At 50.6% G+C, this 13,429-nt stretch overlaps 1 protein-coding gene across 17 annotated transcripts in view; it reads right to left on the reverse strand.

Annotated features, from left to right (window-relative positions):
* The window catches only part of VGLL4 (vestigial like family member 4), a 277,108-nt gene that overhangs the window by 13,614 nt on the left and 250,065 nt on the right, over positions 1-13,429 (reverse strand). The window contains exon 1 of one of the 17 annotated variants that reach the window (XM_029242491.1): positions 8,475-8,765. The exons of the other annotated variants lie outside the window; for them this stretch is intronic. Coding sequence (XP_029098324.1) covers positions 8,475-8,488 — 14 coding nt within the window. The 5' untranslated portion in view covers positions 8,489-8,765. Of the gene's footprint in view, positions 1-8,474; positions 8,766-13,429 lie in introns of those variants that run through there. 17 annotated transcript variants of the gene reach the window in all.

The raw sequence follows: 13,429 nt of genomic DNA on the forward strand, positions 1-13,429 counted from the left end.
TAAGATCCACCGGACCTGAGGTGTCCTTGTCACACATGCCTGTCATCACGAGGACATTTAATCAGCACTGAGGTGACAAAGTGTGTGAGGCCAGGCCTGCCGGTGAGAAGCTGGAGGGCCAGCTGCCCCCCCGACTGCTCCTCCAAGTGCAATTCAGGAAGCCAGGAAAAGGCATCGCCCGCCCCGACGCACAGGACCGCAGACCCTCATCGGCCAAGCCATCCTCCCAGCCGTCCAGCTCAGGACCACTGCAGGTAGAGAGTGAACGAACCAGCAGACCTTCTCCTCAGTCCCGCGCGGATGGGCCCGTCGATAACCAACCCCAAGGCCCGGGCCAGCTGCGTCCAACGCCCGCCTTCTCTCCCCAACGGCCGCGCCAGCCTCGGGGGTGTCCGCACCCTTCCCAGGGCAGGAGGAGGGAGACGGAGCTGAGAAGAGGCGCGCCCAGGGCACAGGCCGGCGGGGGCGGGACGGGGGCTCCCATCAGGCCAGCCCTCCCCCTCCTGCCTCAACTCCTGCGCGCTGTTCGGTGCTGGAGGGAGAGTGACCAGCTCTGGGTAGGGGAAAGGACAGGCGTGTCTGAGGAAGGCTTCGGCCGTCCTCACTGGGCTCTGCCTCTGTAGCTGAGTCAAGGGTCTCCAGTCACCACCCTCAAGACGGAGTGGCACTGAGACAGCACCGCCCACGGCTCCACAGTCTCCAGCCCTGAGATGTCGTGGCTGCGCTGGCCTCCAGGGGGCCAGCCCCAGGGGACCCTCCAGGGGCCCCTCCAGGGGGCCAGCCCCAGGGGGCCCTCCAGGGGTCCAGCCTCAGGGGCCCCTCCAGGGGACCAGCCCCAGGGGACGTTACGTGGCTACTCCTCCTGCCCTGCTCTGTCCCCCAGACGGTGGGTCTCTCTTCCCTCGGGCACACTCACTGCGCAGACCCGCGTGGGGACCCAGGGCACCCAGGACACCCAACAGCCGTCACCTGGGCCCACGGCGGCCACTTCCGTAAAGCTTCTAAACAACCGACGTGTAAGCCTTAAGACACAAGATATTTTAAAAGTGTAGTTAGAAACCCATCTGAAACATCCTACAATTGACTTCTTTCCTTTCTTGGTGACTTGGGATCTTTATTATAAACGTGATTTCGGGATGTGATGGCCCCGCGGCAGGCGCGTCAGTCTGTGCTAAGGCTCCTTCCTCAGCTGGCTCAGCGGCTGCAGGCGCAGGGTCCGCTCCCCTCGTGTCTTGGTTTCCTCCCTGGTCATCCTGGGGGCAGGCCTGGTGGGAGGGTCCCTGCCCGTCTGCTCGGCCTCTGCTTTCCCTTCTCCTCGCGGTGGGCCCTGAGGCCAGGCAGCCAGAGGCTGTGCTCCGGCTCCGAGAACAGGGCCAGCACTCGGGCCTTCTTCGCTTGGGGAGTCAGGGCTCCCCAACCTGCTGCCCAGAGAGGGCGAGACCCGTGATGTCAGACCGCCACCCGGAGCCCCTCTCCCAGCAGCTCAACTCTGTGAAAATAAGAGACTAGTTTTCTTTGACTAAGACAGTCTGTGCATGTTTTCCATCATTAGCTGAGATGAGAGGAAAAACTGAAGTTTTAGAAAAGAGGTCAACCCTGAGAACGCGACGGGGAAAGCCCCTCGCCCCTCCTCCCCCAACCTGGGTGGGCCACGGCTGCCATGAGAGCGGCGGGCATCCACCTGCCGGCGGCGGGCGCAGCACGGGACCACGTGCAGCCTGAGCTCTGCTTATGGACTCAACGGATCACGTGGGCCACACATGTACACTCATTCATTTCAAATGAATGGAGATGTGGCTGAGACTAATAAAATACAAATTAATTTAAAATTCCTACTGCTACTAAATGTGTAAGTCATTTTTGTCATTATGTATCCTCTTGATGAATGATATTAAAAAATAATACAGGGCTCCCCTGGTGGCACAGTGGCTGACAGTCCACCTGCCGATGCGGGGGACATGGGTTCGTGCCCCGGTCCGGGAAGATCCCACATGCCGCGGAGCAGCTGGGCCCGTGAGCCATGGCCGCTGGGCCTGCGCGTCCGGAGCCTGTGCTCCGCAGCGGGAGAGGCCGCAACAGTGAGAGGCCCGCGTACCGCAAAATATAAAAATAAAAAAAAAATAATACAACCACTCTTCTGTTTTTGGCATCGAAGTCCCTGCACCAGAGGAGGGATAGAAACATCATGTCTCTCCTTCTGCACAACAGCTGTAGTGTCTGCAACGCACACAAACCTGGGGCAGCTCGTCTCTCCCACTGCACAGCAGCAGAGGTATCACTGCGGCACTGCTCTGCTTGGCTATCCAGCCACTTGGGATGGCTGGGTGAGGGAGAGAGGGGTGACGCTAAGAGATCTGCCCACAGAGAAGGTCCAGAGTGGCTTTTTCTTTTTTAATAAATTTATTTATTTATATTTTAATTTTTTATGGCTGCGTTGGGTCTTTGTTGTTGCGCGTGGGCTTTCTCTAGTTGCGGCAAGAGGAGCTACTCTTCGTTGCGGTGCGCAGGCTTCTCATTGAGGTGGCTTCTCTTGTTGTGGAGCACAGGCTCTAGGTGCACGGGCTTCAGTAGCTGTGGCTCGCGGGCTCGAGAGCGCAGGCTCAGTAGTTGTGACGCACGGGCTTAGTTGCTCCGCAGCATGTGGGATCTTCCCAGACCAGGGCTCGAACCTGTGTCCCCTGCATTGGCAGGTGGATTCTTAACCACTGCGCCACCAGGGAAGTCCCAGAGAGGCACGGACCTCCTGCCCAGTGCCCTGCTCCCAAGCCCCCACGAGTCAGCATGCAGAACAGTGCCCGACACACAGTATCTAATTCATGAATGAACCGACCAAAAAGCAAACAGATTCTTAGGGAAAAGCAGCACCAACTGGTCTGAATAAGACAGGAACCCACGAAGCTCCAGGGCGGCATCTGGACCAACGGTCACTGGAGAACCAATCCCAGCCCCCGCAAGGCCAGCAGGAAGGAGTGGTCTGCAAACACCTCCAGGGCCATTTCCGCTCCCTTCTTCTGGGGGCGGGGGGGGGGGGGGGGGAGGCGGCCCGCTTTCTGATTCTATTCAAGTTCCGATTCTGTTCGGAAGGCTCACTCTTAGCTTTTGCTCCACATTCTGTGGCAAATCGCTGGAAGACATTACACACTGTTTAGTGAAGAGAGTGGAAGCTTTGTCCCACTCAGAGGAAGAGAGCTGAAGAGAGCTTCGTGCTGGGACGGCTGTGAACCCCAGAGAGGGGTGCGAACAGCAGCGTCCTCACATGACGCCCTGCGGCTGCTTCTCACACCCCCCCAGGGTAGGGTGCTCGCTTACTCCCCCTGCACGGAATTCACTCAACTCCTGGAAGGGTTCAATGAAAGGCCCTCCCCTACTATCGAGGTTCCAGGGCGATTCTTTGATTGACGGTCTGCTCTTTGGAAAAATTCAACGAAGTCTATTTCTTCTTCCAATTACTGGAAAACTGCTTCTGTGTCAGCCCTGCCATGCCCAGAATTCTCTTCACCCAACAAGAATCCCTCCCAATGACCCTCATACCATCCTAACACCTTACCATCCTGTCACCCACCTCCAAGCACTCTCCAAAGTAACATCCATCTTTAAGTGTGGTACCCAGAACCATGTATAATACTCCAGAGGACATCTAAAGAGCAGAGCACACAAGGAACGATAACTCCCTTCAATTTACATAGCACATTTTAAACCAAAAGTCAGTGCAGAAGGTCTAATAAGAACCAAGGTCAACAGAATAGAGTATCGAAATCAGGATGATTCTGAGACCTGTAGTCAACTGGGACTCCACCCAGAACGGCAAGACCCAAGACACAACAGTTCTGCCAGCAGCCTGGTCCCATAGTAACGTGTAGTCTCCTAAAATCCTCCTAATTCAGCTATACTTGTGACCCTGTATTGGCCAAAGAGAGAGATAAATGAGTGACTGCACACGTCCGCATCCCATGCGAATGTCTGTCAAAGACAGAGCAGCACATTTCCTCCCTGTGCTCTTTGGTTTGCTGCAATTCCCTCCTGCCCTTCACATACCCACACAGTCGCATTCCTACACCTGAATGCAAGTACCTTCCCAGCGTCCAGCCCCGATGGTGGCAGTAACCAGTTCCAAATTATTCTGTGGACTTCTTTATCTTTTTAATTTTATCCCAGTATAGTTGATTTACAATGTTGTGTTAGTTTCAGGTATACAGCGAAGTGATTCAGTTAAACACATATCTAGGTTATCGCAGAATACTGAGCAGCATTCCCTGTGCCGTACAGTGGGTCCTTGTTGGTTACCTACTTATACATAGTAGTGGGTGTGTGTTCATCCCAAGTGCCTGATTTATCCCTCCCCCCACCCACGTTTCCCCTTTGGTAACCATAAGTTTGTTTTCGACATCTGTAAGTCTGTTTCTGTTTCGTACATAAGTTCATTGGTACCAATTTTTTAAAACTCAGATTCCACGTATGAGTGATATCATATATTTGTCTTTCTCCGACTTACTTCACTCAGTATGACATCACCTCTAGTTGCATCCATGTTGCTGCAAATGGCATTATTTCGTTCCTTTTTCATGGCTGAGTAATAGTCCATTGTATACATGCACCACGTCTCCTTTATCCATTCAGCTGTCGATGGATATTTTGGTTGCTTCCGTATCTTGGCGATTGTAAACAGTGCTGCAATCAACACTGGGGTGCATGTGTCTTTCTGAATTATGGTTTTCTCCAGATCCATGCCCGGGAGTGGGACTGCTGGATCGTATGGTAGTTCTATTTTTAGTTTTTTAAGGAATCTCCATCTTGTTTTCCACAGTGGCTGTTACCAAATTACATTCCCACCAACAGTGTAGGAGGGTTCGCTTTTCTCCACACCCTCTCCAGCATTTGGTTTTAGACTTTTTGATGATGGCCATTCTGAATGATGCAAGGTGACAGCTCACTGTAGTTTTGATTTGCATTTCTCTGATAATTAGTGATGTTGAGCAGCTTTTCGTGTGCTTTTTGGCCATCTATCTGTATGTCTTCTTTGGAGAAATGTCTATTTAGATCTTCTGCCCTTTTTTTTTTTTTTGGTACGCGGGCCTCTCACTGTTGTGGCCTCTCCCGTTGCGGAGCACAGGCTCTGGACGTGCAGGCTCAGCGGCCATGGCTCACGGGCCCAGCCGCTCCGCGGCATGTGGGATCTTCCCGGACCGGGGCACGAACCCGTGTCCCCTGCATCGGCAGGCGGACTCTCAACCACTGTGCCGCCAGGGAAGCCCTGCCCATTTTTTGATTGGGTTGTTTTGTTTTTTTTGATACAGAGCTGCATGAGCTGTTTGTATATTTTGGAGCTGTAGACTTCTTGACAATAGAGGATAAGCTCTAATTCAACATATTCATTCTACACTAAACAAAAATTAGAAAGCCAGTTTTTCTTTTAAAACCACCCACCTACCCTGACTGACATCAGAAACTCTGCAGGCAAAATTAAATTACTTACTGAATTAAGTTACTATAAAACTATACTAAAAAGTTTTAGAATTTAAGTACTGAGTATATAAAGTGATTAAATATTCATTTAATAGAAGATCCTGAGGCATCTACCAAATATCCTTTAAAATAGTTACTACTGTTACTATTAATTAGTTATGATTATTAGTAATAAAATTATCATTATTAAAGGGCCTTCAGAACCTTGCATCTGAGACCACATTATGTACTGAATTAATTCCCTCTGAGAATCCGTATGGTCTGGGCTGAACTCCATCTTTTCGAAAACCAGAGGAAGAGGTTAGCTAAGCCATTGTTTCTCTTTACTTAGATTACAGGGTAAGAACACGATCTGAATTTCTTAAAGGTTATTTCGAGGACTCTCCGGTGCTTAGAAAGGCTACTAATGTATTGGCAACTGATAGGCAAATTACCAACCAATCTCTATTCTTGAAGCAAAGTTCCCAAGGGACCTATAAAAACCAATACTGATGGCTTACTTCGTTTTCCAAGTTACAAAAATGCATTTCTTGACAAATACTCTTATTTTCAAACTCTTCAGAGAGTTGAGAACTCACTTTCCCTATAGTGTCTGCTTAGTTTTACTGTAACGTCACTAACATCTGGCTATTAAAATCATATTTAATCCCAAACCTGGGACCTGGAAAAGGAACCCAGGGGAACCTCATGACTGTTCAACACTGAAATGGCATCTCCCCCGCAAACTCCTGAGTGGATGATTCTAAAAATGTCTTCGGAGAATCCAGGACTGCCATCCCCAAATACCTCAAGTGATGCACTCCTTTCCTTTTCACAAGGACCTCCCACACCGAATGGCAATGGTGACTCCCAACCACCCTTTAAATTAAAATGACCACGCCCCAGAGTCCTCACATTGCCGCTCCCCACCATGAGGCCCCAAATGCTCACATCCTGAGAGCTGAGCGTCTGTCCTTCAAGTTCTTACCCCCTCTTGACACACTGTTCATCCCAGCCGAGCACGGAATACAAAGGCTGAACACATAATAGATTCGGTATTGTTTATTCAATTGAACCAAAGTTAATCATTAGTCTTTGGAAGGTTTTTTAATCTTTTTTCAAAACTGTGGCAAAATACACATAAAATTTACCATTTTAGTCATCTGAAAATATACAGCTCAGAGGCACTGAACACATTCACACTGTCGGGCAGCCATCCCCACAACCCATACGGAGAAACTTTTCATCTTTCCGAAGTGAAACTCTGTACCCGTTAAATACGAACTCCCGGTTCTCCCTCCCTCATCACCTGGCAACCACATTCTCTTCACTGCTCCTACACATGTGACACTCACTCAAGAAGAATCACAAACTCTTTGTGCTTTTGTGACTGGCACATTTCACTTTGCAAAACGTCTTCAAGGTTCATCCACGCGGTGGCAGGTGCCAGGACCGCACGTTCCTTTTTTAAGGCTGAATAATATTCCATGGTATGGATCTATTCATTCCTTGACGGGCACTGGGTTGCTCCCACCTTCCAGCTGCCATGAATCATGCAGCTGTGAACATGGGCAGGTGTACAGATACCGGTTTCAGGTCCCTGCCTTCACTTCTTGTGGGTCCATACCCCTGTGTGGACTTGCTGGATCATACGGTAATTCTGTGTGTAATTCTCAGTCCTTAGGCATTTTGACAAATCATTGGTAGTCAATGGCCCTCTCTACTAGAGAAAAATGATAGGTTTCCAAAAGGATAGGTCTGGCTCACAACAACAACACAAACACAAGTCTCTGTAAACACAGTCCAAGTGGTTCATGAGAGAAATGCTGAAGAATAATGTAAGCATTTGACGTAAAAAGGTAAATAAACAAACACCACCCATCACCAGCTCACCCAACCCTGCAGCTCCAGGCACATACTCGGGGACTGCAGTCAGGGGTGTGGTCAGCACCGGGGAGCATTTGGAGACTCACAGGCTACACATTTGCGGTTCTCATTTCTCACTATGGGCCTTTAAATATGATTTCAAGCCCTCTAAGGATGGCTAGTGTTAAGAACAGTAATAGCTACTACCATTTGTGTCACATCAGCGTACAGTTCTACAGAGTGTCCCGCACACATGTCACTGTTAACAGATCTGCCTCAGTCTGCAGCCCCTCCTCGCTGCCCGGCAAGTGTGGTCCTCAAATGGCCTGCTGTGCGGACAGGTGAGGGCGCCTGGACACCGGCTCCCAGGCCGGAGACCTCTCAGTCTGCATCTGAACCTCAGCTTCCTTTCAGGGCCAGGAGGGAGGAGGCTGCTCGCCGAGTTACGAGTTACGTGGCAAGTTCCCGAGAGATGGGACAAGAACCCCATGTCCTGAGGCCTGTGGAGGGGCCTCCTCTCCAGTGGGTCCCTAAAGCAACTCACAGAGGAGGGCCTCCAGCACCCTCTCCACGGAAGGCAGTGGTCACGCAGCTGAGGTCGGAACCTCCAGACTTCAATTGTGCCCAAGTGCTTTTATTTGCCTTGTCATTTTCTTTAAGAATAAATGTTAAACATAAAACGTACCCCTCTTCTGGAAGCGATCCTGGCGGCTGAACTGAGTGGGAAGAAAACGCACCCTGTCCTCCCCGAAGCTGCAGCCTCACCAACTATGCATCATTGTCTTTAGTGGGTCAAGTGATGGCCCGGCCCAGCAACAGCAGGTCAGCGGTCACCTGGAACCTGGCTGCTTCCACCCCATTAAGGCAACAATTACCCATTTGCGTTAACCCCTCGGCTCACAGCGGCGGGGCTGCGGCCCCTTTAAGAGCCCTCTCTCAGAAGAAACCGGATACGACGGGGATCTGATTGGGACAAGGGGCCGCCTGGTGAGGGAAGAGAGATGAGCAGGAAAGTCACTGCTGCCCTTCTGAGCACAGGCAGTTGCCGCCTCTCCCAGCCTTGCTGCCGCAGAGTTTAAATTAATTACAGCTGAAAATACAGGGTTGCCATCTGGTTTGCAAAAGCAAGGATAAGGGAATAAAATGAAAGGGTTTTTGGTACTAACCTCACTTTAATCATTGCCAAAGAGCATGAAGACAGCCCAGCGTCCTCCCACAAGAAAGCCTTGGGCCTCCCAAACTTGGCAGGCGGTCCAGGCGCAAAACTGGATGGGCGGGAGGCTCGTCAGAATAAAAGTCCCCGCCGGGGGAGGCGGCAAGGTGAGGGCCGCCGCCCGCGCGCGAGGGCCAGGCTCGGGGGCCGGGCCGGGCCGAGGTTCGTTCACAGAGGCTTTCCTGCCAGAAGGCGACACGCACCGTTACGGTCCCAGTCCGTGAGAAAAGAGATCCGCTGTCAGGAGGACAGCATGCCATTTCCTCTTTCTTTGTCTCCCCGTCTGCCAGAACATCAGGCTTTTATAAAACTCTCTAAACCGAGGCCCAGCAGAACCCAGAGAGGCCGGCGGGCTGCGGCGGGGTGGGGGGGCGGGCGAGGAGGAGCAGCGCCGCCCCGCACGGTCCCCTCCCCCGCCCCCGCGCCCGCCACGGCAGGAGGGTCGAAATGCCCCAGGTTCCCTCGTGCCTGGTAGGGGGCGACTTCCTTCTGCTTTCCTCCCGTCGGCAGAAGCCTGGCTGAGAGGCTCCGCTCTGCGGGGGCTGAGGCCGCAGAGAGCTGGGGACGGTAAAGGTGCCACCGCGGTCCCGGGTCTGTCTCCACAGGCCTGGGGTAGGCGCAAAAGATGCCACGTCTGCAGCTTTCTCACCCCGCCCAGCATCAGGGAGCCCTCGGGAGCCAGCCTCAGTCCCATTTCTGGCCAATTCGAACTTTCGCCTGCCCACCACCTGAGTTCTTTTCGACCCAGGTGAGTTTTACGGACAAAACCTAGATGCACCTGGGTCCAGCTGCTTTCAGAAAGTACTACCCGCGGCGGCACAGTGGTGTCGAGGGGAATAAATTCCGAGCAACCGGTTACAGCCTCCTATAAACCAGAGATCAGAACAGTAACAGGGAAGATAAAAGCCAACGATGAAGACGGCATTACTGTTCTGGGGAAAAACACATCTTCAACCCCCAAATGATGCGAAAGTTGTCTCCCAGATCCTGCCCGGACCGAATCATTGTCTATAGCAACGGTGTCCATAACATTCAAACTCTCAGGAGTGTAACTTTCAAGTAAATGGTACATCTATCAAACCACAGGAAACATCTGGTAAAATGGTTAAATAAAACCAGAATTGAAACGTTTGATTTCAGAGCTTGCTGATGGTGCCCAACAAGTGACCATTAAAACAAACACCAAAAGCCCTCTGCCCACTCAGTATGCTCAGTGCGACGGTGGAAAATGTCCTCGAAGGGGGAGGGGAGAATAAGCAGACAATCCAGAAACGCTGGCGGGGGTGGGGGGTGGCAGGGCCCCCGTTCCTGGGGCTCTGCCCTGCACATCGCCGCCCCCAAAACTTCCTCAGGCCCGGGAGGGCTCCTCCACGCCCACCCTCATCCCCCCCACCCAATGCCGCCAGAGAAGCAGGCACCCAGGAAGTGCCGGATAAGTGAACGAACGAAGCAACGGACACACAATATACATCTCTTCCTTGCACAACTAACATGTATTAAGCACATACAATTATCCCACCGTCAACACACACAGCCTAGACGTGTGTCCCAAGGTACTAGGCAGCACGTTTCGCTCCTTTCTAGTACACTTTAGAAGCCTTTTCCATTAAAGAAAAGGTTTAATGATTCAACCACTTCCAAATTCAAAAAAATCTGGATTTCAAAAACACAGTAAAGTTGAAAAGCAAATAACAAATTAGGAAAGTGGTTATTTTCCTAACTCATCTGATGGAGGGTCCTTAATAAGCAGTTACAGCACAGCAACAGAAAGAAGATGAATGCCCTAAATTTTTTTAAGAAGAAGATAGAAACAGTCACAAAAGAAGAAATAGAAATGGTCAATGAAAATATGAAAAGACCATTCAAGTTTCCTAGTAGCAGAAAGAAAACAAAAAAGACAAGTTACCACAATGATTCTCCTATGAAACCTGCAAAAATTAAATACACATTAACAGTCACCTTTGTGATGCTGTGGGTGACAGGCACATGCATAGAGTTGCCAGTGGAATGTCAGTCAGCTAACCTACTAGAGATGAGCTGGCAGGATGCACGGAAGCAGAAATGGGCGCTGTCCGACCCAGAAATTCCACTTCTAGAAACGGGGAATACGAGATGTGAACAAGAATGGATGTACAGAGACGGCCCCAGAAGTATCACAAATAATAGCGAAACATTGTAAACAGCCCCAATATCTGTATTTGTTAAGAAGTTCTTTTGGTCACAAGCAACATAAAACAAGGCCTGCTAGCTTAGGCTAAGTGGGGGAATTTACTGGAAGGATACTCTGCTACATTTCTTGGAAATGAAAGAAGAGTCAAACAACCAGTGCTCAAAAAGGAAAAATTAAGGCGTCCCGGGATCTGGGCAACAGGAGGAGGAAGGCGTCCCCTGCCCCAAGCCCCACACCAGGCAAGATGCCCGCCTGGGAGACCCTGCCACCCACCCAGCCCACCAGGCGCTCCAAGTTCGGGTGAGAAACCCCACAGCCACCGTCTAGGTCTCCATCACGGCACCCCCAAGGAGTTAACATCGAGTCTCAGAAATTCTGAGGTCGGTTTTATTAGACATCAAATTCACTACTGAAAATTAGAAGAACCCTCTCTCCACTCCCCCAAATGCTACCAGTTTTCACAGTCAAGAGACTTCACCTGAGCTTCGAATCAATTATATCTAAGAAACCGGAGGGTCTCACAGGAAAGCGGTCCATTAGAGTTTTGCAGGTTTAGGGAGGAGGAGAATAGGGCAAGGCCCCACCTTTGCAGCGAATGAGGGAAGGTGCTGGGTTGTTGCTTTTTTTTTTTTCTTTTTGTAAGTAAAACCACTGGGATTGTTGGCTAAAAACAGAAATGAGTCTTTGGGGCAGCAATAAAAATATATGAAAAGTCGATGAGTTATCTCGGAGCAGGCAGGGACATTTACATCTGTTCCTTACAGCTCAGCCACGTCCTGTTCCAATTGCTTCCTCTCCTCCCTTCAACCTGACTTCTCTCCCTCTGCCTTGTCCATTTCTGAACTCACCCTTCCCCCCCACGTAACAACCACATGCACATCCTGAATACGTGCTTTATTTATCATGTACAACGTCATCCCTCCCAGTGTGGACAGACAGGCCCCTGCTGTCGGTCTGGCTGGTTCCAAAGGGCAACTTTCCCAAGGAATGATATCAGGGCCGCCCCTGCCTGGGACCCCGCCTCCCTCGTCCCCCAACGCCACCACCATCCAGCCCGCAGCACGGGGAAAGCTGTCCTAGATCAAAGATCACTGGGAGGCACAAAAACGAAATGCAATGTGTGGCTCCTAACTGCACCCTGAATGTAAAGGCGAACGTCCCTAGAGGGCCTTCTCGAAAGTGAACACATGTACTATGTTAGATCGCATCACTGTCTACGACACGTGCAAAAGAGAAAGCGAATGTGGCAGAATATTCACAGCTAGTGAAGCCAGTGAACGATACGTGGATGCTCATGGTTGTTTAAACCAGTTGTTTTAAACCAGTTGTTTAATGTTTCTGTAGATCTGAACTTTTTCCAAAATGAAATGTTGGGGAGGATGGCAGGTCAGACGCTCACCAAATTTGGTGGCATGTTTAGAAAGATCTAAGTTAAAGTAGAGGCAACCAGGGAGGCTGGGAACCCTGACACAGGGGGTGTGAAGAGGAAGCTGGGAGATGGCTAGGGCCACACCGCACACATTAAGATGCCCCGGGCAGTGAAAATGCTGGTTTCAAATATGAGCCTCAGAATGGAAGTTCCAAAGCAGGTGAACAACCCACACTGCCCACCGTGAGTTGGGGGAGAATCGCTTCTCACACCATGTGGAGCTTCTCAAAGGCGTATAATGGCGGGGATTCGGATAACTTCTTTTAAACATAATCATGGTAAAGGAGGCTTTTGACAATTGATAGTCCAAGAGGGCCATCTACTGAGAATAATTCTGGGAAAGGGAGTTTAGGACAGGTCACCAAAGTGCCTGAAGGTCATCCTACATAACCTGGATTTTATCTTACTGTCAAAAATGAGCCAGAGCCATTGCCCATCAGCGAATGTTGCCGTGCCCTCCAGGGAGGCTCTCAAGAAATACGTGCCAATCACAGAGCCACAGGGCATCAGCACCATGTACCCATGTTACACGGTTAGAACACGGAGCCTCTGCGCTGCGGTCACTTGACATAACTTGCCCTAGAGCTAGCACCCAAAGTGGTCGCACACAAATAAAATACACACCACAGCTCTATTATGAGATGGTCGAAAAAGGCTTTGGCTTTGAGAACTTTTTAGGTAGATTTGAAAAACTCCAGAAGTAATAAACACCTGAGCAGAGATCTGTTGGCTTTTCTAGCATGGACAGAACTATTCTTTACACCCACAAGTGTCTGGCCATCCCTCTGACCTGCGAGATGCACCCACCTGAACTAGATTTCTCATTGCTATACACCTTACCTGGTGCTCACACTGGGATCAGAGCAAGACGCACAGGAAGAAATATAAACAGAGGGAGGAGCGGGGGAAACTTCATTCCTAAAATAAACTCCGAAGGCTTATTATTCAGGGTTAGCACTGGGATAAGAGCATTTGATCCAAAGCCAGCATCTCAGGCAGAGCCAGTGATTCAGATTATTAAGTGTGCACGTGCCCAGGTACTAGGGGTTTGCATGTTTCTGTTTGGGGGAGAACAGGGATTCGGGGAGGACAGGTAGTGGCAGTGGGATTCTCCGTTCCAGGGGTTCACTGAATGAAACATCAGGGCTACACAGAAAAAACAGAAGTACAGTAAGTGGTACCACTCAGGGCTTATTGCATATTTGAAAGCGATTCTTGGGATTTCCCTGGTGGTCCAGTGGTTAGGAGTCCGCCTTCAAATGCAGGAGACGCGGGTTTGATCCCTGGTCGGGGAACTAAGATCCCACAT

Source organism: Monodon monoceros, unplaced genomic scaffold (genome assembly GCF_005190385.1).
Source record: "Monodon monoceros isolate NGI ecotype Baffin Bay Population unplaced genomic scaffold, NGI_Narwhal_1 Super_Scaffold_3, whole genome shotgun sequence".
Taxonomy (NCBI): Eukaryota; Metazoa; Chordata; class Mammalia; order Artiodactyla; family Monodontidae; genus Monodon; species Monodon monoceros.